This window comes from Myotis myotis, unplaced genomic scaffold, assembly GCF_014108235.1.
Source record: "Myotis myotis isolate mMyoMyo1 unplaced genomic scaffold, mMyoMyo1.p scaffold_m19_p_12, whole genome shotgun sequence".
Taxonomy (NCBI): Eukaryota; Metazoa; Chordata; class Mammalia; order Chiroptera; family Vespertilionidae; genus Myotis; species Myotis myotis.
The window spans coordinates 53,731,148-53,755,222 of NW_023416316.1; the positions used below are offsets into that span (position 1 = coordinate 53,731,148).

General features: G+C 41.0%; 1 protein-coding gene across 2 annotated transcripts; it reads left to right on the forward strand.

Moving 5' to 3' along the window:
• The first annotated feature begins 534 nt into the window (after positions 1–534).
• On the forward strand, positions 535–20,457 carry TYRP1 (tyrosinase related protein 1). 2 transcript variants are annotated; one of them, XM_036331160.1, is made up of 8 exons: positions 535–703; positions 1,157–1,611; positions 2,873–3,195; positions 5,874–6,078; positions 11,607–11,774; positions 16,696–16,875; positions 18,379–18,525; positions 19,404–20,457. In XM_036331160.1, the coding sequence occupies exons 2-8, from the start codon at positions 1,227–1,229 to the stop codon at positions 19,607–19,609; spliced, it is 1,614 nt and encodes a 537-aa protein (XP_036187053.1). In that variant the 5' UTR covers positions 535–703; positions 1,157–1,226; the 3' UTR covers positions 19,610–20,457. The 2 variants fall into 2 exon arrangements, with proteins under 2 accessions (XP_036187053.1, XP_036187054.1); XM_036331161.1 differs by lacking the exon at positions 535–703 and adding an exon at positions 834–1,064.
• The last annotated feature ends 3,618 nt before the right edge of the window (positions 20,458–24,075 follow it).

Sequence of the window (24,075 nt, forward strand, 5' to 3'; positions counted from 1 at the left end):
TTCTATTTCTAATAGGAAGGGAGAGGGAGAGAGAGATTAGAAACATCAATGATGGGAGAGAATCATTGATCGGCTGCTTCCTGAACTCCCCACAGTGGGGATGGAGCCTGTGCCCTGACCAGGAATCAAACCGTAACCTCCTGGTTCATGGATCGATCCTCAATCACTGAGCCATGCCAGCCGGGCAATTTCATGCCTTTTCTAAAACAATTATTCTCTCTAGAAATGGTAAGAATGGCAGCATCTGTTTTCCAGACAAAACACAATCAAAAGCTGCCATCAGGTGCAATCGGCCTAACCTTGTATCACCAAGAAAGAGCAAGTATTCTGATTTCATCCTCTGAAGGTATATGTGTCACACATAAAAACTCTACAACGGAGACAAACGTTCTCCGGTCTCTCTGATTTGCTGTATTCCAAACGAGTGCCTCTGGCCTTTTGAGCATCACAAGGAAATCAGTGGGGAGGGAATCATGTGCTAACCAAGTACTTAAAGGGCAGAAAAACTCACTGACGTGAAAGAGGATTAGTAAAGGGCGCAGAAGGGCACCGGCCCCTCCCAGTTTGGGTGAGCAGATTTGTGATTAGTTATCAGGCAGAAACCCACAAGCAATTAACAGCTCTGACATCAGGGGACGACGGGCAAATATAAAACCCTCAGCTCTAAGAGCGGTTTGGCGGCGAACCCCCTCAGGAGTTGGAGGTACTGGGGAGAAGCTCCATGGGAAGTGGGTGGACCCCAGCCAAGCCTCCATTAGGTGGGGGGTGGGGGGGGGACGACGGATTTTAAAGGATGAAAATTAACTTGCTGGAAACCTGCTCCCAATTCTTCTTGCAGCCCCATGGGTAGATGTAGTTAGTGGTGGCGACCTGCTAATGACTGCTTTTGATAAATGACATCCAGGATAAGTATTTTTATAAACAGAAATTAAGAGGGAAGAAAACTAAATGACTAGGATTGGGGGTGTAATTATGTAGGTATTATACATGTCAAACTTTTAAAGGTAAATAACTGTTTTTCTGACTTGGATTGTCATGTGACAGATTTGAAAAGCGTTTTGAAGGTGGGTTGGAAAGGGCTCATGCCACTGATCACATGCCAAAACAACAACAACCAAAAGCCTTGCATAATTCCATTGTGCTTTCTCCTTTCCAGCTTGATTTTTCTCTATGTGCGTCAGCCTCTGCACAAAGGGCCGCAGAACCAGAGCCTTGCTTCCCGCAGAATGGAAGTTCATAAACTCCTCTCTCGAGGATACGTCTTCCTGGCCCTGCTGTTCACTCAGCAAGTGGGGGCTCAGTTTCCCAGGGAGTGTGCCACCACTGAGGCTTTGAGGAATGGTGTGTGCTGCCCAGACCTGGCCCCCATGTCCGGGCCTGGGACTGACCCCTGCGGCTCCTCATCAGGGAGGGGCAGGTGTGAGGCAGTGACTGCAGATTCCCGACCCCACGGCCCCCAGTACCCGCACGATGGCCAAGACGACCGGGAGGGCTGGCCCACACGCTTCTTCAACAGGACGTGTCACTGCAATGGCAACTTCTCTGGACACAACTGTGGGACTTGCCGTCCTGGATGGAGAGGAACCGCCTGTGACCAGAGGGTGCTCACAGGTAAGTGGGGGGATGGATGGATAGCCAGTCCTGCATGAGACCCAAATCATTTGAGCTGGAAGAACCTCTGGAAAAATGATACAGCTCAATCCTCTCTCCACAGTTGAGGAGAGAGGCTTACAAAGATTAAGAAATGTATGTAATTTAAAGGAATGGGCTTGGAGCTCAGGTCATCTGATTAATATTTTCTTCCAAAACATGTTGAGCCACCACTGTAGGCTGGGAACTGTGCTAGAGGTTTAGGACTATTCTTTCAGTAACTCTGCAAGGTACTTAGGTTAAGTAGCATAGGTGTGGTCCCAAAAGGACAAATCCACACAGCTGCTACTAGGAAAACCTGGAATTCAGGCTGAGGTCTGTCTACCTCTAATACATGGGCCTCTTCTACTCCCCTTGCTACCCCCCTAATAAATTTTCCACTGTGATGAGCAAGTTTAGCCATTTTAGATGATGAGCCCAGCCGGCAGCCTAAATAGCAATTAATAACAAGGCATGAAATAGTAACAGCCAGCAAAACATGACTGTTTTCTATGTGCCAGACCAAGGGTTGAACAGAATGTGTGTTGAGTCTTTATTATGAGCCAGGCTCTGGTCTAACTGCTTTTCACGTGTAAACCCTTTAAAATGTACAACTCTGCAAAGATAGATTAGCCTAGATAATAAAAGCCTAATACGCAATTGTCCCCTAGACCAGGAGTTAGACCTGGAGTTTGACCAGGGGGCAGGCCAGCCAACCGCCCACGGCCCCTCCCGCCGGCCAGACCCCACCCATGCACGAATTCATGCACTGGGCCTCTAGTGTTTTACATACACTTTGCAGATGAAAACTGAGGCTTAGAGAAATGTGTGGCCATTGAATGAGTCTCTGGTCTTCACCACCACGCTATACCACATCCCTTGTTTTTGCAAGATTTATGACATTAAAAATGTAGAAAATTTTAAGAAAAATGTCAATAGAGAGAAATAAACAGAACACAATCATAAAGTCCACAGGTAAGATGACAGAAAGCTAACAAAATTCTATATTAAATTGGAGAGGGAGGGAGAGAGCAACTGAGGGAGGGACAGAAGGAAGGAGCCAGAGAGATGGAGAGGGACGGATATATAGTAAGAGGTATTTTTTACAGTATAACATTTTTTAAACATATATGTAAATTATCATTACCGGTAAACAGAGTATGGTATGTTAGATTATTATGCTCATTCTCTACCCATCCCTACAAGGCAGAGGTTTTCACATTTGAATTTTGTATCCCTAAAGTCAGGAGAAACCTTCTGGATTTAAGTACAGAAGAAAAGAACTACTTTGTCCAGGCCCTGGATATGGCAAAGCGCACAACTCACCCCCAGTTTGTCATTGCCACCAGGAGGTCAGAAGAAATCTTGGGGCCAGATGGCAACACACCCCAATTTGAGAACATTTCCATTTACAACTACTTTGTGTGGACACACTATTATTCGGTCAAAAAGACTTTCCTTGGGGCAGGCCAGGAAAGCTTTGGCGAAGTGGACTTCTCCCATGAAGGGCCAGCTTTTCTCACGTGGCACAGGTACCACCTGCTGCAGCTGGAGAGAGACATGCAGGTACGCAGGGAACATTTCCATTTTCAGATCCTTTACACCCAGGGCACCTTGTTTGCAAGTCATTTGATCCACTGTGTTCCAAAGCATGGCATGACAAAGCAATCCCGGTTATTGATCTGCCTTAGGCATTCTAAGTTTCTCCCTATGCTAATTGCTTATTAATTGATCTTGACCACTTGTGAAGTGAAAAGAAAGTAATCTCAATGATAAGGAAGCCAAGTGAGACATTTGTAGGTGAAATGAAAGCACTGGACATGTTCCAGGGCTCTGTAAGTAAAACAGTGACTCATATAGTTTGCAATGAAAGAATCTCATTTGATATGCCCTTCTTCTCAAATGTAAGCCCCTCACTGGTTTGGGTGAAGCAAGTGTGTATGAACTTGACAGTCTTTCAAGTCCTAAATACATAACTCTTCATACCAGTGGACAATACTAATGTGGGAATAGGTTTAAATGATGTAAAAAGTTCCTTTCCATTTATATTGTCATATTATCATGGAGCACCATTGTTTTCTGTGCCCCTTACCACTTTGAGGCTTACAGAAGAAATCTATTAAAAACATCCCATCAGTTAGAAATCATTTTTACTTAAGAGGCATTGGCATAAAGTTAACTTCAACCCAAACAGTTATTTCCTGCTTATTTTTAATATGTTTTTATTGATTTTCAAGAGGGAGGAAAGGAGAAGGGAGAGAGATAGAAACATTAATGATGAGAATCATCAATTGGCTGCTGCCCGCATGCCCCCTACTGGGGATCAAGCCCACAACCCAGGCATGTGCCCTGACCAGGAATAGAACCCTTATCTCCTGGTTCATGGATCAATGCTCAACCACTGAGCCGCAGCGACCAGGCTTCCTATCTATTTTTAAGCACATAAGCTCAAACCACATTAAATTATCTGTTAACAAAGATACTTTATTATTGTGTCTTCTACTAATTGCTCCTTCTTAAGAAAAGTATTGTAATTTTAAAATAAAATTTTAAATTACTAGATCTAGGAAATCAACAAATTAAACCAGTTTCCTTTGTGCAAGAACTGTAATGAATCCCTCTCCCTAAGTTAAAATCTAAAAATTAACCTAAAAATATCTGAAGGCAGAAAAGGTGTTTACTTATCGATTTGTAGTATCCTTGTGCCCAGCATTATTCCAAGAAAATAAATGGTTAAAAGAGAGAAAAATAATGCACGACGATACAGAATAAGATATTTGTACGAAAGTAGTCTATCCACATGCAGTTCGAGGGTGATTAATGAATTCATCTGGTACTCTGCACTTCATATTTTATAGCTCTGAATGCAAGACATTTAGTAGATTACTCGTAGATAAATCTGTCATTTGCAATTGACTCTAGAGCTTCATGCCTTCGAGTCATTTTCCCATGAGCACACCAAAATGAAAGGGCAGATGGAAAGTATCTAAAAGCTTCAAATTTTGCCTGTGTAAACTTCAACCTCTAGGACTACTTACATTTTTAAAACCCAACAGCACAAGGGATCCGACAAATTACAGTCTATATGTAATGCGCCGTGGAAATGCCACATGAATATGCCCCAGCTCCCAAATGTCAGTTACTGAACCACAAATGACTCTTAATAATCCCTTGGAAGCTGTCACTAATATCTGTGAACCAGAACAATGGCTTCCAAATGAGGACTCTAAGTCCCTGGAGACCCATAGCTGGCAACGCCTGGGCAAGCTCTCGGCCCTCGATCACACCCTGAGGACCCGGGGATGCTTCCTAGAAAGGTTGGAAGTGAAAAGGCAGTCATGTACCAAATGCATGGAGGCGGAATTAAACCATGGCGATTCCTGCATTTAAGTCGGACACTCTCAATATAACTTCCAGAAGGCCAAAAGGAATGAGAAACAACAGGGACCATAAATATATCTTTTAAGGAACCTAGGAAAAATACCCATGTGATCTTGAGTCCAGCATTTTTAAAATCATTGCGGTCAGCCCTGAGTGGAAACCAGATCCCTGTTCTAAAGAGCAGCAGGCACAGAGAGATTCTCTGTTTCCCTTCAGCATGTCCTGAAGGTATGAGCTTTGGGCAGGAGCCGGAGTCTTCGTAGTTTAGACTCTGAAGCAGAGGTCTCTAAGTAAAACTGCTTTACAGCCCAGGCAGATAAGGTAAGTCTGATAGAGTCTGTAGCCTGTGGCCAAAACAGAATCTAATGCCTAAAGTCATTCAAGTTAAAATAAAAAAAATAAAAAAATAAACAGAAACAAAACAGAACACATTTCGAGGCTGGGTCTGACTCCAGACCAAGAGTTCGCAGTGCTTGAATTACAGAAAGGAAAATGGAGAGAGGTGAAAATGTCAAGGAGTAGAAGTTATTATTGATAACTTGTGGTATAATCAATAGAAATGTAATTATCTATCTAAAAAAGAAAAGGAAGACCCTTTCCCCTGCCCCCTAAAAAAAATCAATGGCAGGAACTTCGGTATAATGAATTGAGTTTAAATCGCTCTTGAGCCTAAAGTGACTCCTTTTGGTAAATGAGCAGCTTTGCTAATAAAGTAGTTGAGTTGTCCAGCCCCTCAGACACACTAACTGGCTTCTAAGTGGCTGAAATGAACTAATAGAAATAGACTGCCCAGGAGGAAACCCAGCAAACAGAAGGAATTTTAAACAAAACCAGAGAATGCTAACTGAGTCTCTGTGATCTAGGAAATGCTGCAGAATCCTTCCTTCTCCCTGCCTTACTGGAATTTTGCAACTGGGAAGAACGTCTGTGACATCTGCACCGATGACATGATGGGCTCCAGAAGCAACTTTGATCCCAACCTTATAAGCCCGAACTCTGTCTTTTCTCAATGGCGAGTGGTGTGTGAATCCTTGGAAGATTATGATACCCTAGGAACCCTCTGTAACAGTAAGTTTCAAATGACGTCTAGGTTCAGAATTCCCTTTGGGGAGAGAGATTAAATGTGCTGCCTGAAGGCCATTCATTCTATTAAGGATGTCAGGCTAAAATCTATTATTGCAGAGAATCGATGTAGTAAAACCAATTCATGAAATAACTAAGATACTCAAGGCAATCTATAAGGTGCACCAAGAGGAACAGAGTGTCTGTACATTATTACATTTCTTTTCTTGAGCAATCTGGTAAGTGCACTGCTCACTTTCATATTTTGAAAAGGTCTACTTGTATAACTTAATCCTCTTAGCACACTCAGCACTGCTTAGTGATCATGTGTCTTGTGTTGGAATTTCACAGAAAATGTTTCCCTAGGAAATCTGAAGTACACAGAAAGACTTGGAAGTGCCAAAGGAGTAAATAATAATAATAATAATAATAATATAATTACATTATGTTATTATGATGTTAATCTAGTGCAGTGATGGCAAACCTTTTGAGCCCGGCGTGTCAGCATTTTGAAAAACCCTAACTTAACTCTGGTGCCGTGTCACATATAGAAATTTTTTGATATTTGCAACCATAGTAAAACAAAGACTTATATTTTTTATATTTGTTTTATATATTTAAATGCCATTTAACAAAGAAAAATCAACCAAAAAAATGAGTTCGCGTGTCACCTCTGACACGCGTGTCATAGGTTGGCCATCACTGATCTAGTCAGAGGGTTAAAAATAAAAAGATAATATAGAGAATGCTTAACCAGTTGTCCTAGCATCCTTGTTCCGGGGATCTGAACACCAGCTCTGCCACAGGTCGTTTCTGTTATATGTGGATCTTTAACTGAGCTTTCTGTTCTCTTCCTTGGATCTTATTATCTGTCACTGTACTGCTAACACAAGGTCTTCATTATTAGTCTCCCAATCCCCCCCTTATTTTTCCTCTTTAGGCATGTCTGGCTATCCTATATAATAAAAGGCTAATTTGCAAATTGACCAAACCACAGAATCACCGGTCACTATGACACACACTGACCACCAGGGGGCAGATGCTCAATGCAGGAGCTGCCCCCTGGTGGTCAGTGTGCTCCCACAGGGGAGCACCACTCAGCCTGAAGCTGGGCTCACGGCTGGTGAGCACAGCAGCGGGACCCCTCAGGGGATGTCTGCCTGCTGGGAGGAGCGGGCCTACACTGGCAGGCAGACATCCCCCAAGGGGTCCCAGACTGCAAGACAACACAGGCCTGGCTGAGGAACCCCCCCACACACACCCAGTGCACAAATGTCATGCACCAGGCCTCTAGTTTTGAATTAATGTTCTTCCATATAAAAGCTAGAATTATGGAAATTTATTGTATTATTATATTCATAACATTTATTCTGCATATATTCTTTAAAGCATCAATTATTTAAATTATTTTCTAAACTTAAAGAGAGACTATTCTAAATGGAACAAAGGAATCAGGTAGATTTTCATTGTTAGAAGGTTATTTAGCTGTGTTTAGGAATAAGAGAAGTGATGAAGTGATATGCATGAAATTTTCTTCCATAGAAACTTAAGAATTAGAATAAATGTTTATTTGTTTGGCATGTTTAATAAGTGGTAGCACTTGAGGTAGGGAGATGAAATGAAGGATCAAGATCTCTTTAGATAGTAAAACATTCATCTCTTTCTGACCAGGCTATTATATTTCGGCCTGGAAGTTTTCCAGACATTTTCTGATCACCTTCTTGACTGAATAACAAAATACAGCACAAATTAAATGGGTAAATTAAATTATAGCACAGGAAATTTTTTTTATCACATTTTTTTTTGTTATTTAATATAACTCATAATTCTGACACATAGTTTCTTAAAATACTGAATGTATTTCAGGTGGAACAATTTTTAAGATTACTCCTTGTCTTAGTTCAAGATATAAATGCTTGCCCTAATTGGTTTGGCTCAGTGGATAGAGTGTCAGCCTGCGGACTGAAGGGTCCCAGGTTGAATTCCGGTCAAGGGCATGTACCTTCTGGCTGATGTTTCTAGTTCTCTATCCCTCTCTCTTCCTCTCTGTAAAAAATCAATAAAATATTTTTTTTAAAAAATGCTAAAAATTTTATTAGGCCAGTGAAAGAAATAAAGGAAACAATATTTTATTAAGCACATTGTGCCTGATATGGTATTAAATGCTTTAATATCTTATTTACTAGTCATCATAACAATTCTTTTCTCCTTCTACTTTTTTTCCTGAATGAAATTTCCATTCCTGTGGTTTCACTGATTATTTTTTACAAGACAGTCATACTATACATCTTTATATCAAACTAGAGGCCCAATGCATGAAATTCTTGTGGGGGGGTGGGGAGGAGTGGAGGAGGGTGTCCCTCAGCCTGGCCTGCACCCTCTCCAATCCGGGACCCCTCAGGGGATGTCCGACTGCCTCTCACAATCTGGCACCACTGGCTCCTAACCAAACGCCTGCCTGCCTGTCTGATCACCCCTAACCACCTCTGCCTGCCTGCCTGATTGCCCCTAAACATCTCTGCTTTGCCCCATGCCTGGGACCCAGGATTCCCTCCCTCTGGCTGGCTGCAGGCACCCAGGACCCAGGCCAGCTTCCTCCAGGCTGGCCACAGCCGCAGGGGACTGTGGGTGGGTGGCTTCACCCAGGCCACAGCCGCAGGCACCCAGGACCACAGAGCAGGCGGCTTGTCCCTCTCCCGGGCCACAGCCTGGCTGGTCCCCATTCCTCTCTCCCCAGTGTTTAGTGTCTGAGCCTTTAAGGTGTGAAGGCACAGGGGCGTGATGACCATTTGCATATTAGCTCTTTATTATATAGGATTGTCCTTAGGCTCTCCACACCTATGTTTCCATATGCTCGTTGCACAGTATCTTTCCACTATCCCATTAATACCCCAAACATGTTATGTAAATTAACAGAGTGAATTACTGCCCCCTAACATTCTTCCTGCCACTAAAATATAGTCTTTGATTTATCAGATGGAAAACATTCTTCTTTCTTCACAATACTTCTCAAAACTACTTTCTCCTTCAGAAATCAGAACTTTCAATTCATTCCTGCATGGAAATTGTACAGGACTCCAATCCATAGGAAGTTACTATGGGAAAGGATGTAAAGTGCAGTATATATATTATATATTATATATATATATATATATAATCACTATGTGTGGGGTCAGATGGGTTCTATGCTCAATGGGAAGATCACCTCATAAGTTATATAAATGTCTAACCACTATGTTGTACACTTGAAACAAATATAATATTGTCACCTGTAATTAAATTGTTTTAATTTAAAAATAAAAAATAGATGCAATGGCAGAAGTTGTACATGTACAAATTTTAAAGTCACCAGATTAAAATTCATTGGTTTAACTAGTTTCTGCACTATCAAAATCCTGCACTATGAAGCTCCATGAGAGCAAGTTTGAATGCAGTGTTTTTGAAACCCATGTAACCAAAACTTTTTTCTTGGGATGTAGTGATAGCTCCCTGAATAGTAATCTCCAAAATATCAGCTTAAATTGATGGGTTCGCTAGTACAGTCTGAAAGTTTTTATAATAATGTATACCTAAAAGACACATATGCACTTTCCAGTCTCAATATAGTCATGTTTTATTTTTATATTATATAAAGTTATTTTTACATTTATTATATAAAGCTATTTATGCTAATCATTATGTTAATTATAAAGCATACTATTAGGATTTCTATGAATGAGGTAAAGTAAAAATGAGTAGATGTTGAAATATTATCTCTCCCACCCAGTAAGTTATTCTCTGTGTCCCCTCTAAGGCATGAGCACTCCTCTCTGGAGACCACTGAAGCAGACTAAAAAAAAATGCTCCTAATCAAAAAGGCTCCTCCCACTCACCTAAGGCCTCTCCCACTTTGTGAATTAAACATAACTTTCTCATCTTGCTGTTTGATTTCTTCATATCATGGTTCTTATGTAACTTCTCATCTTTCCCACCATTCAATAATCTCCTACATTGTCATGTAGCCCAGGCAAGCTATCCCCCAAACAGGCCCTCTTTTACAAACAACATGATCTATCCCATATAACAACATGTACCAAACAACTATTTAGCAACTATTAAATGCCAGGCACTGGGAAGCTCCTGTGTTGAGTGTCTGCCCCCTGGTGGTCAGTGCACATCATAGCAGCCGGTTGTTCCCGGACATTCCACTGTTAGGGTCAATTTGCATATTATCCTTTTATTATATAGGATAAGCCCCCTTGGAGCAAGAACTCTATCTGTTCTTGCTCACTAGTATGTGCCACAGTTTTGGTTCCTGGTGGTCAGTGCGCTCCCACAGGGGGAGCTCTGCTCAGCCACAAGCTGGGCTGATGGCTGCGAACACAGTGGAGGTGGCAGGAGCCTCTCCCGTCTCCTCGGCAGTGCTAAGGATGTCTGACTGTGGCTTATGCCCTATCCCCCAGGGAGCAGGCCTAAGCCGACAGGTGAACATCCCCCGAGGATTCCCAGACCACAAGAGGGTGCAGGCTGGGATGAGGGACCCCACCTCCCAAGTGCATGAATTTTCGTGCACCAGGCCTCTAGTATTATATATAAAAGAAAGCTTATCATCTCCTGTTATTATCCCTGCCTAAAATATGTCCTATTTCACATGTGGAAATTCTCCTCAGTACTCCAGGGCACTTTCTGGATCCACCCAACTGGGAAAGTTATATCCTTCCCTCCCTAAAGAGGCATTTATCATATGATCCCTATTATCACAGCTCTTTGTTCAGCTGTTAGTCTTACTGCCCTTCAAAAGACTTTAATTATTTCTGACATCACTTGCTGAAAAATATGTTCATTGAAATTGAAGATTGTTTTTCTTTCTTTCTCTGAGGGCTGAAACAGACAGCATTCAAGTACCAAACTCCATATATATATGCTAATCATTATGTTAATTATAAAGCATACAATTAGGATTTCTATGAATGAGGTAAAGTAAAAATGAGTGGATGTTGAAATATTATCTCTCCCACCTAGTAAGTTATTCTCTGTGTCCCCTCTAAGGCATGAGCACTCCTCTCTGGAGACCACTGAAGCAGACTAAAAAAAATGCTCCTAATCAAAAAGGCTCCTCCCACCCACCTAAGGCCTCCCACTTCGTGAATTTAAGATTACTAATTATATATGAAATATAGATTTCAATGTAGAATTTAGGTTTATGAGATTATTTGGACAAAATTCAATTTTCCATGGAATGTTTATTTTAATATATTCTCATGAAAGAAGCATATGTTGATTTTAACAAACACCGGGACCTTCATCTGTTATTGTGATCACCTCTTCTTTCAGATGATTTTACGTATCACTTATCTACTCTTCTCAGAGAAGTTGAAATGATAACTTAGATTTTCTCACTTTAATGCCACTGAAAAGCATTTTAAAAATGTCTCTCCTCTACCAAGAAGAACCTATTATTCAGGGTCCATACTATATATATATAAAATGTTAAAGGACAATGATAAGATCTCTAAACATTCTCTAAATGTTTGCAAACCCCATCTTCTTCCCAGGCACTGAGGGAGCGCCAATTAGGAGGAATCCAGCTGGAAACGTGGCTAGACCAATGGTGCAACGTCTTCCTGAACCACAGGATGTCGCTCAGTGCTTAGAAGTTGGTTTATTTGACACACCTCCTTTTTATTCCAACTCAACGAACAGTTTCCGAAACACAGTGGAAGGCAAGTAAACAAAATTGGTGAATTTAAGATTGAATTGATTTAGTTATCACAGTAAACTAAAGTACTCACATTCATATCTGTTTGAAAAAATTTTTAAACGCCATATTGATCCAATCAATTTATCTGAATGGCGCTGCCTATTATGATATAGTCACAATTCTCTGCTCAGAAAAGCACTTCCTCAAATAATAGTGTCAGACCAGTAGAGTCCCTTTATCTAAATGTTCACCCTAGGATATATTTTTATTGATTTTAGAGAGAGGGGAAGAGAAAAAGAGAGAGAAAGAGAGAGAGAGAGAGAGAGAGAGAGAGAGAGAGAGAGAGAAAGAAAAACATCGATGTGAGAGAGCAACATTAATCAGCTGCCTCCTATATGTGCCCTAACCAGGGACCTGCAACCTAGGTATGTGCCCTGACCCAGGAATCAAACCCGCAACTTTTTGCCTGTAGGTGTATAACACCATACTCCAACTAACTGAGCCACCCAGCTAGGGTCCACAGAACTCTCTTAAGCATAAGAGAAGCTCTTGGAAATTATTCGCAGGTCTCTTAAATACTTAAAAAGTATTTAAACTCAAATTTCTGGTAGGTGGCTGGCCAATATATGTATAACTATATCAAATTCTAGTTAAGACAAATAATATTGAACCTTTCAGAGCTTATTACATTTTTTTCTTAAAAATTTGAAAATCTGAACAATTTCATTCACATTCTATAAAGCCTGGTTTGGGCACATGTTTATTTAGGTCTGTATTACTCTGTACCTTTTTTGTAAGGTCTATAAAAATTCAATGTAGCAAATAGTGACATTTAGTTTTATTTTCCTTAGTTAATTCAAAGTATTTTAAAACTGAGGAAACTGAGGTTCAAACAAGTGAAATTAATTTCCCAAGATATTCAGCTAGCAAGTAACAGCACAGATTCACACCCAAACTCTCTAAGTTCAGTGTCTTTATTCAATAAATTTTGAAATCTCTAAATCATGCCTGATATATACAGGGAGGGGCAAAAGTAGGTTTACAGTTGTGAGTATGCAAAAGAATTTATTCTTATATTATTTATTATTTGTATTATTTTCCATATGAAAAACTGTAAACCTACATTTTCCCAACCCTGTATTTAATGTTTTAAAAGATAGAAAAACTTTTAACTTTATTATAAACTTGCTATTGTTCAATATTACCTTAAAAATAACATTGCCCATGTTAGACACACACACACACACACACACACACACACACACACACAAATGGGCACTGATCTCTCTATCCTCATGATTTAAGATATCTGATGTGTAAATCTGATAATTATTGTCAACTCTCTCTCCTTTTATTATCAAAACTAGAGGGCCCGGTGCACAAAAATTTGTGCACTTGGGGGATGGGGGGGGGGAGGCGGGGTCCCTCAGCCCGGCCTGTGCCCTCTCGCAGTCTGGGACCCCTCGGGAGATAACGACCTGCTGGCTTAGGCCTGCTCCCGGGTGGCAGAGGGCAGGCCCAATCCCTAGGTGCAGCCCCTGGTCAGGCTCAGAGCAGGGCCGATTGGGGAGTTGGGGCGCCTTCCCCTGTCATGCACAGAGCAGGGCGGATCGGGAGGTTGCAATGCCACCCTCAGTCACGCTCAGGGTAGGGCCGATTGTGGGGTTGGGGCACCGCCCCCTGCCACACTCAAGGCAGGGTCGATGGGGTGGTTGCGGCGCCACCCCCTGTCACGCACAGAGCAGGGCCAATCAAGGGGTTGAGGAGCTCCCCCCTGTCACTCACAGAGTAGTGCCGATAGGGGAGTTGGGGCACCGCCCCCTGTCACACACAGAGCAGGGCGGATCAGGGGATTGGGGCGCTGCCCTCTATCACCCACAGAGCAGGGCCGATCAGGGGGTTGGGGCGCCGTCACTGTCACACTCAGGGCAGGGCCGATGGGAAGGTTATGGCTCTACCCCGTCACACACAGAGCAGGGCCGATCAGGGGGTTGGGGCGCTGCTCCCTTTCACACACAGAGCAGGGCTGATCAGGGGTTTGGGGCGCCACACCCTGTCACACACAGAGCTGCAGGGTGATCAGGGGGTTGGGGAACTCCCCCTATCAGGCACAGAGCAGGGCTGATCAGGGGGTTGGGGCGCCTTCCCCTGTCACGAACAGAGCAGGGCAGATAGGGAGGTTGTGGCCCCGCTCCCTGTCACACACAGAGCCGCAGGGCTATCAGGGGGTTTGGGCGCTGCCCCCTGTCACACTGATCCCGGTGCCGGGAGGCATATTACCCTTTTACTATATAGGATAGAGGCCTGGTGCATGGGTGGGGCCTGCTGGTTTGCCTTGAAGGGTGTCCTGGGTCAGGGTCGGGGTCCCCTCTGGGGTGCCTGGCAAGCCTGTGTGAGGGGATGATGGCTGTTTGCAGCTGGTCACATACCCTTCAGGGTTGGGGTCCCCACTGGGGTGCCTGGCCAGTCTGGGTGAAGGGCTGAGGGCTGTTTTCAGGCTGACTGAAGCTCCCAACTGCTCCTTTTTTTCTTTTTTTCTTTTTTTTTTATTCTGGGCCAGCTTTAGCTTTGAGGCTTGGCTCCAGCTCTTAGGCCTCCACTGCTGAAAGCAGGTTTCTGGCCTTTGTTTACCTTCTGTGTTTGAAACAATGTTGTGATCCTGCTGGCTGAAGCCCTACGGACTAAAGCCAGTTTCTGGGGTTTTGTTTAGCTTCTATATTTGTAACATAGTTGCTTAGAGTTGCAGCTCAGAGGCCAGCAGCGGCAGGCGGGGAACGTTGGAGTCCTCCGTCACTGAAGCAAGCAAGCCTCATGTTCGCTTTAAGCTGCCTGGCTGCTGGCCGCCATCTTGGCTGGCAGTTAATTTGCATATTGCCCTGATTAGCCAATGGGAAGGGTAGCAGTTGTATGCTAATTACCATGTTTCTCTTTTATTAGATAGGATTATATGCCATTCTGCTCTCTTTATGTTGATTTTGATAACTATATGTGAATCACTTATTTGGAGATAATTCAATAAATTAACACTATTAATTTGACTAAACATATATATATAAAAAATGAGGTTATAAGTACTGATTTATAAATAAACAAGAGGCCTGATGCATGAATTCGTGCACAGGTGGGGTTCAGCTGGCCCGCCCCAATGGGGGCCCATTGGGCCAGGCAGCAGGGGGGATGGGCCGTGGGTGGTTGGCCAGTCACAGCTCCTCCCCTGATCAGGGTGTTGGGGGCCTATCTGGGGCTGGGCTGGCCCGGGAGGGTGCTGATCAGGGCCTGGATCAGGCTGGTTGACTGCCACAGTGCACGTCATAGCCAAGGGTCATTCTGGTCGTTCTGGTTGTTCCCTTGTTCTGGTTGCTGGGCTTTTGTATATATAGATGTGCAGATTATATCTTATTGATGCCTAATTAAGTATAACATATACTAATATCTTTTTTTCCTGTTTTTTAATTATCTTTATTGTTGAAAGTATTACAGATATATCTCCTTTTATATGCCCCCCATTGGCCCCCTCCACCCAACATGTGCCCCTCCCAGGCCTTCACCACTCTATTGTCAGTGTCCATGGGCTATGCACATATGCATATAAGTTCCTCAGTTAGACTGATTTCTTGACAGAATTTATAAAAAGACTAGTGGTAGCCACATGCCATGTACACTGCAATCATTAAACGTTTGAATCAAGAAATAATGGAACAGATGTATAAACATGAATAAATAAATGAGTGTAATTACAAAGTAAGTTAATGCATTTTAAATTTGAATTTTGTTTTATAATATATAACCTCTCCCTGATCTCCCACCTCTGGTCCTTCAGGCCAGACAGAAGACACACATATAACTCCATCCCACATCACAGACACTCTGTTTTTGTTTGTGATCTATTCTCAATATCACCATATAACATGAGAATATATATTGGAAATATATAAATTATATTATACTAGAGGTGCGGTGCGCGTATCTGCACCAGTGCAGTCCCTCAGCCTGGCCTGTGCCCTCTTGCAATCTGGGACCCCTCGGGGGATGTCAGGCTGCTGTTTTCGGCCTGATTCCTGCAGGCCAGGCTGAGGGACCCCACCAGTGCATGAATCTATGCACTGGGCCTCTAGTATGCATATACGATCTTTGGTTAATCTCTTCCCGCCCTCTTCCCTTCCCTCTGAGATTCATCAGTCTGTTCTGTTCCATGTTTCCATGCCTATGCATTGAGCATCTGCCCCCTGGTGGCCAGTGCACATCATAGCCACTGGTTGAACAAATGGTCGAATGTTGGACGGTCGCTTAGACTTTTATATATATAGATAATATATATGTTTATTATATATAAAATGGATATATATTGGAAATATGTATATGGAATAGAGATCATTATCAAAAGTTCTATAAATATTCTGAGGGCAGGCTCTCCAGATGTTTAAAACTAATACAGAGGTGTTAAGAAAGCTCTGAGAAATTGTAACTTCACCACAAAAATAAGTTCCCAAAAATAAATATGCTGACAGTCATTCAAAGGGAATAATATAGGAAACGAAAGTAACATCTGGCAATTTAAGTTCCAGGACAATCAGAATGGTCTCCCAATTGTGTCAGCAGTTTTCAGTAGAAGCTAGAGATTTCCACTGTCATATATAACGATGTTTGCCTTGTGGAAATAGAGTATTCTATGTATTTTGATTGCTATCCTTTGCAGGTCATTATTTTTAACCTGGAGGCTACATTTAGAATACCATGCCACTAGTTTAAAACCAACCTAGTTCTGGATATAGCAAACAAATGTCACTAACCAAAGGTACAGAGAAATAATGCTATTATGTTAAGGTAAAAACTGTCCTGGCAAGCTTAGGAAAAACTGTTGCTCAGTGTAATCACTGCTGTTGACTTGACAAGTAGAATATTTATAATGATTTTTACTATTTTCATTCTATTTTTATATCTAGGTTACAGTGATCCCATGGGAAGGTATGATCCTGCTGTTCGAAGCCTTCACAATTTGGCTCATCTATTCCTGAATGGAACAGGGGGACAAACCCATTTATCCCCAAATGATCCTATTTTTGTCCTCCTTCATACTTTCACTGACGCAATCTTTGATGAATGGCTGAGGAGATATAATGCTGGTGAGACATTTTTATATGCTTTTTGCAGGCTCAGCAAAAAAAGATTGTTTGGATAGCATAGTTATCACTTCAGGCTAAGCACTTGACACACATTAACTACATTTCAAAATAAGGCGAAAATAGCTCTATTATCTAGCCATTTCCAAATACTCCAAACCACTTTGACAAGGCAGACAAGAAGTCTCTCAGAATTGCTATAGTAAGATGATATTTACTAGCATTCAATAGAACCAAGCAGTTAATCCCTTCTCATTTTTACTCTTTCCCAAATTTTTCTTCCTCATATCTTCCAATGAACATTCTCATTGCTTTTTAATATAGACAGGACATTCTTACCGAGCTCTTCTTTGATACTCCAAGAGAGAAAAAATATTACATTCATAATCCATAGTTTTGATTTTATTACTTTATGAACTCTCACAAATGGAAATTTTGCTCAACTTGAAAAGATGATGTTGGTTTTTATATCACACCACAGAAAATCTCTTTTTAAGTTCATTTTAAGAGATTCTTAAACTCTTATTTATAAGGTCACTTTCTCTTTGTTACTACTCAGCTGAGAGACTTACATTACTTTTTCTTTTATTTAATTCTTTCACATTACTTTTCAATGTTGTTCCTCTGGTTAAAACATCATAAATTTTTATATTTTAAAAGTGTCCTAAATGTTGACTTCTGTGTCTTTATTTCATCATGCATATAAACATAATATTTAAGATTAACTACCTATTCATTTATCCACCCAATTCAGCCAGTCCCTTATTTTCTTGTATGTGTTTGTGTGTGTAGAGTAGAAGTTCTTAATTCAACCTGATTAAGACCATTAATTGATGAGTTGATCAAAATAGCATGTTCCATTATTTTTAACCTGGAAGCTATATTTAGAATGCCATGCCACTAGCTTAAAACCTAATTCCGGATATAGCAAATAAATATCGCTAACCATAGGTGCAGAGAAACAATGCCATTATATTAAGGGAAAAACTGTCCTGGCAAGCTTAGGAAAAATTGTTGCTCAGTATAATCACTGCTGTTGACTTGACAAGTGAAATATTTTTAATGATTTTTACTATTCATCAAAAAATCATTTAACAAGTGGATAACTTACATACAAATATTGGTTTATTTATCAATCTGCTATGAATTCACTGATTGTAGTTCCACCTCATTCTCATGCGTATTTATGTACATACATATGACTATAATGCATTATCTATAATAAAGAGAGATGGGGAGCCATCAAAGGGTCTTGCATGGAAAGGTTACATTATAACCCAATTGCTATGGTTTGTTATTTTTACTATTATTTCTCCATTCATTTTAAATGGATATAACTTAATCACACAGCTGAAGCTGACATGGGTAAGGCTGATCAAGTGAAGGTGAAATGGGAAGTTTACAAATCCAACTTATTCATTTGAATAAATAATTTCCAGCAATACACCAACATGTCAGTTCCTTGAAGACAGGAATTTTGTCTGTTTTGTTTCTGGCATATTTTAGATATATCCACATTTCCATTGGAAAATGCCCCTATTGGACATAATAGACAATACAACATGGTACCATTCTGGCCTCCAATTACCAACACTGAAATGTTTGTTACTGCTCCAGATAACCTGGGGTATACTTATGAAGTTCAATGGCCAGGTGAGTATTAAAAATGTATTTTTACTGTGGAAATTTTCAAAAGCAATATGTTACCTTTAAAGATAAACTAATCACAGGATTCTTGAGGCTGACATTTCCCACTTGCATTTAGAAACGTTCATTTAGATCTTCATTTGGGGATAAAGAGAGTGAACTTCACATTTGTTGCCAGCCCACTCTGACCTGGTATTGTGCTGATTATATAGCGCACTATCTCATTTAGTCCTTGCAGCCCTCTGTGATAGTGTCACCATCCTGATTTTCCAAATACGGAAGACAAGGTTTAGCGAGGGTAAAGGTCAAAGGTCACATGAGTTTTGAGCTTAGCCCCCTACTTTTCCTACAATATAATGTGCCTCCGTTTATCTTTTAATTTTTTTAAAAAAATGGCATGAGGTACTCTGAGCTGTCCTTTCTGAGATTTTGAAATGCAAAACTTTCTTGTTTAATTTTGAATTTATGTTTTCTTGAAAAATAAATTCTTGAAAATAATTTTCTTGAAAAATAAACTTTCTTGTTTAATTTTGAATTTATTTTTCAAGAAAATAGAATACAGTGGAAGAGCACAGGGCTTGGATTCCGAAAGATCTGCACTCCAAAACCAAGTCTATTATCTACTAATTAAATGACCTTGGGCAAGTGACATATACTCTGGGCCATTATTTCCTCATGTTTAGAATGAAAATACCTGTCCTAATGGAATCTACTCATTATGAGAAATTAGAAAGTGCCTCCAAGATGACAAGTGCTATACTAGACAATGTAGCCAATAAAACTTAAGTATGAGGATTTCAGTAAAGTGCCTAAATTTAGTATCCAATTATTGATGGCAACTATTAGCAGATTTATATTTTGCTCTTGCTTTATTTTTCACATAGGTCAGAGTTTCCATATTTCTGAGATTATTACCATAGCAGTGCTTGCTGCTTTATTGCTGGTTGCAGTCATTTTTGTGGGCGCTTCTTGTCTGATTCGTGCCAGAAGCAACATGGATGAAGCCAATCAGCCTCTCCTCACTGACCAGTATCGACACTATGCTGAAGAATATGAAAAAATCCCGAATCCTAATCAATCTATGGTCTAACTATAAAAGACCTATTGTCTTACACCCTAGTCTTACAAAAGCTCTGGCTGAAAAATAATAGATTGAGTTACTAACTGTATTTTCTTTCACTCTGTTCCTTTCTTCCTATGCACGCACATGTTGGAATTAAAGCTCCAGAAATCACTTTCCATAGCTGGGAAGAGTCACAACATTTTCCTTTTAATTTCAAACAGTAGGTTGCACCCACTCCATGATGTTTAAGCAGAAAGTGTCAAGATTTTTGGCATGTCTTAAAGGTCAATTATATGACAATGTAAATAAGCTGCTTTTACTTTGTTTAAAAATCATAAAGAAAAATCATGATTGATTGAAAATTCCTGATTAAAATACATGAGTAGGCATTTCTACAGTATTAAGATGTAAATATATTTCCATTCATTGACACTGACCAACAGATGTAAAGGAAGCCACATCTACTAGTTAAAATAATTTACGTGGAGTTATAAATGGGACTCCAATTAACTTCTTCAAAATGGTCTTCCCCTTTGGGTACCAGCATATTTAGTGTAAGGTTCAAGACCAAAACAAATCACAATCTTTGTCACACTTTAGAGAGATAAAAGCTTCACCTTGTTTAAGAGATAATTGATATTGCCTGTCTCCTACCTCTCAATTTGCTGAAAAAGGAACTGCCCATCCATGCATTTCACCTCCCGGATTCCTCTTCTAATAGCTGAGATCCACAGGAGGGCATACAGGTGAAGAACCTGCATCACAGTGCTCTACAAATAGCATTCAGTTAGTTGTGTTTCATTCAAATAGCTTCCTCTTATCACTTGTCAGATTTTTCTGTGTTTTCAAATAAAATATTTCATCGGTCCTCTGTATTTTTATCTTTTCAATTTTTATTTTTTTTAATGTTTTTATAAAATTGAAAGAGAAAAAAAACATTGATCTGATGCCAGAACCGGTTTGGCTCAGTGGATAGAGTGTAGGCCTGCGGACTCAAGGGTCCTGGGTTCGATTCCGGTCAAGGTCATGTACCTTGGTTGCGGGCACATCCCCAGTGGGGGGCGTGCAGGAGGAGGCTGATCGGTGTTTCTCTCTCATCGATGCTTCTAACTTTCTGTCCCTCTACCTTCCTCTCTGTAGAAAATCAATAAAACATATTTAAAACAAACAAAAAAACCCACATTGATCTGAGAAACATCTATCTGCTGTCTCCTGCACGCCCCCTACTGGGGATCGAGCCCACAACTGAGGTATGTGCCCTGACCAGGAATCACACTGGTGAGCCACAGGGGCGAGGGCTGGTCCTTTTTTTTATGTAGTTCTGCAAGAATGTCATTCTTTATCTTTCTATCTATCATACTTTTTTTCCTCTTTTTGATCTGATACTGAAACAATATTCCCAATGAAGAACTCTCTAGGCTGGTTGCAGTAAACAAATATTTTAATTAAAATTGGTAAAAAGTAAATAATAACAATAGTATTCATACACTACTGAAAATGGCTAGTCTGTTATTTCCAATTCAAAAAACAAAGCAAGACTAAAGTAACGTATACTTGATTGGTTACCAGCTTTTCCTACATCATGCAATCTTAAGGCTATATTTAAAAGATAGACAAAATGTGTTAATAAAATAGAATGCATATAGGAATAGTATATTTTTAACTTGCAAATAGCAGCACTCTATTTTCTTGTAATACATTTTGATTTACATACTCATGGCTTTTCAGAAAAATTATTTTGTAAGATTTTTTTATATAACCATCAATGAAACTAAGTCCTACACTTCATATTCTTGAAGTTAATAGTTATTTATATAAATAATTGTCCATTTTATAAATATTTATTAAGCACATATAGGTTCCAAACATAGTTCAAGGTAATGTTGATTTGAGAAAGGGAAATTCAGAAATGTAAAAGAGAGAAGGTCACATTTGACTTGGGCCTCAAGGAATGCCAATGAATTTACCAAATATAAGGTTTGAGAAGGGCTTTCTATGCAAGAGTGACAGCATTAGCAAAGTCAAAGAAGTTTGAAAAAGCATGAAACATTTAAAAACATAAAGTAGGTCAGTGTTCTTAGAGCACAGTTTTTATGGAGGAGAGTAGAAACATAAATTAGGAATAAAATCAGTGTCTTATATGCAATCCTAAGAAATTTAGAATTCGTTTTATAGGTAAGAGGGAATAGGGGCAAGTCACGATTAAAGTGTGTTTAGTAAAGATAATGCTGGTGGTGATGTTGGTAAATAATGTTGGCTAATGGTAAGAGCAGAGACTGAGAGACTAGTTACTATTGAATAAGTCATGAGAGAAAGATGACCAGTCTCAAAATATAAACATTAATTTTAAGAAATTCTAAGTATAAGAGAAAGGTACACCCATTATCTTATAAATATAGCTTTGATAATGTATCCCTAAATGTGTTGCTTTATTTTTCTTTCATTTAAGACCTTTTTTTCTATTTATTTTACAGTTCTGTAAGATCTTGATCAGGTGACCATTACTTTTTCTATAATATTCTACATTATTCATTGCAAATAATATTCATTTGCGATCTCGGATATTTCCCACTGTTCTCAGTCTTCCAGTTCTCTTATAAAACACTAGAGGCCTGGTGCACAAAATTCATGCACAGGTAGAGTCCCTAGGCCTGGTCAGTGATCAGAGCTGATTGGGGCCTTCTGGCTGCCGGCAAGGGCCTTTCTTCATTCCGCACCATCCACTGGTGGTTAACGCACGTCATAGCGAGTGATCAAACTCCCAAGGGGACACTTTGCATATTAGCCATTTATATATACAGACTAGAGGCCTGGTGCTCAAAAATTTGTGCAGTCGGCGGGGGGGGGGGGGGGGGGGCGGGGTGTGTCCCTCAGCCCGGCCTGTGCCCTCTCGCAGTCTAAGACCCCTCAGGGGATGACCTGCTGGCTTAGGCCTGCTCCCCGGGGGATTGGGCCTAAGATGGCAATCAGACATCCCTCTGACAGCCTGGCAGCCCTCGGGGGATGTCCACTTGCCAGCGTGGAGCAGGCCTAAACTGCAGTCAGACAACCTTAGTGTTGCTGAGGAGGCAGGAGAGGCTCCCACCACCGCCGCTGTACTGGCAGCCATCAGCCTGGCTTGTGGCTGAGCAGAGCTCCCCCATGTGGGAGCAAACTGACCACCAGAGGGCAGCTCCTGCATTGAGTGTCTGCCCGCTGGTGGTCAGTGTGTGTCATAGTGACTAGTCATTCCCAGTCTTTCTGCTGTTAGGGTCAGTTTGCATATTACCCTTTTACTATATAGGATAGAGGCCTGGTGCACGGGTGGGGGCTGGCTGGTTTGCCCTGAAGGGTGTCCCGGATCAGGGTGGGGGTCCCCATTGGGATGCCTGGCCAGCCTGGGTGAGGGGCTGATGGCTGTTTTCAGGCTGCCACACTCCCTTCAGGTGGGGGTCCCCACTGGGGTGCCTGGCCAGTCTGGGTGAGGGGCTGAGGGTTGTTTTCAGGCTGGCCGGTGACTGAAGCTCCCAGCCTCTCCTTTTTTTTTTTTTTTTTCTGGGATTTATTTACCTTCTATAATTGAAACATTGTTGCCATCACTGGCGCTCCCAGCTCTGAGGCCGTGGCTGGCTGAAAACAGGTATCTGGGGTTTGTTTAGCTTCTATAATTGAAACATTGCTGCTTTTGGGCTCAGAGCCGGGCCGTGGCAGGCAGGGAACCTTGGCTTCTTCCATCACTGGAGCAAGCAAGCCTCCTGCACGCTTCAGCTGCGTGGCTGCCGGCCGCCATCTTTGTTAGCAGTTAATTTGCATATCGCCCTGACTAGCCAATGGGAAGTGTAGCGGAGGTATGGTTAATTACCCTTTTGTCTTTTATTAGATAGGATAGTAAATACAATTGTTAATATTAAGTGCTCATTGGAAAGCACATTCCACACCACTTAAACCCATTCTTTCCTATTACATAAGCACCCACTGCATGCCAATGCCACCGATTGAGCTAAGCTTACTAGTCTAAACAGAGTGAGTAAAAATGCCTGACTGCACCTGCCTGTACTGTCCTCTGAAGTTATAGTCTGTCTTCATTCCTAGAAGCAGATTTCCGAGATAGTGCTCATTTACATTTCCACGTGATGTTTAAAATTTAATGCAGGGAAAAAGAAGCTTTGGGTTATTAAAATAAGGGTTCCAATATTTGGTTATGATATATTGTTTCAGAGATAACTCCTTGAATATCCAATAATATCAAGTATTTTGGTCTTTGCCATTTACTAGTCAAAATTTGTATTAACCAACCAACCAATGGGACATCCAGTTGACAGAGAGAGCTAATGTGAAACAGAAATATATATATATATATACATACAACAGAGCCTGATATGAAATAGATTAAGTTTAAAGGAAAAAATGTCAGAAACTGGCCCCTTCCAAATCACAACTGCAAAATTAAAGGGAAGAGGAAAGCAAGAATTCACAGGATTCTTTACAAAACAACCAGGAGATTTTAGTGGATT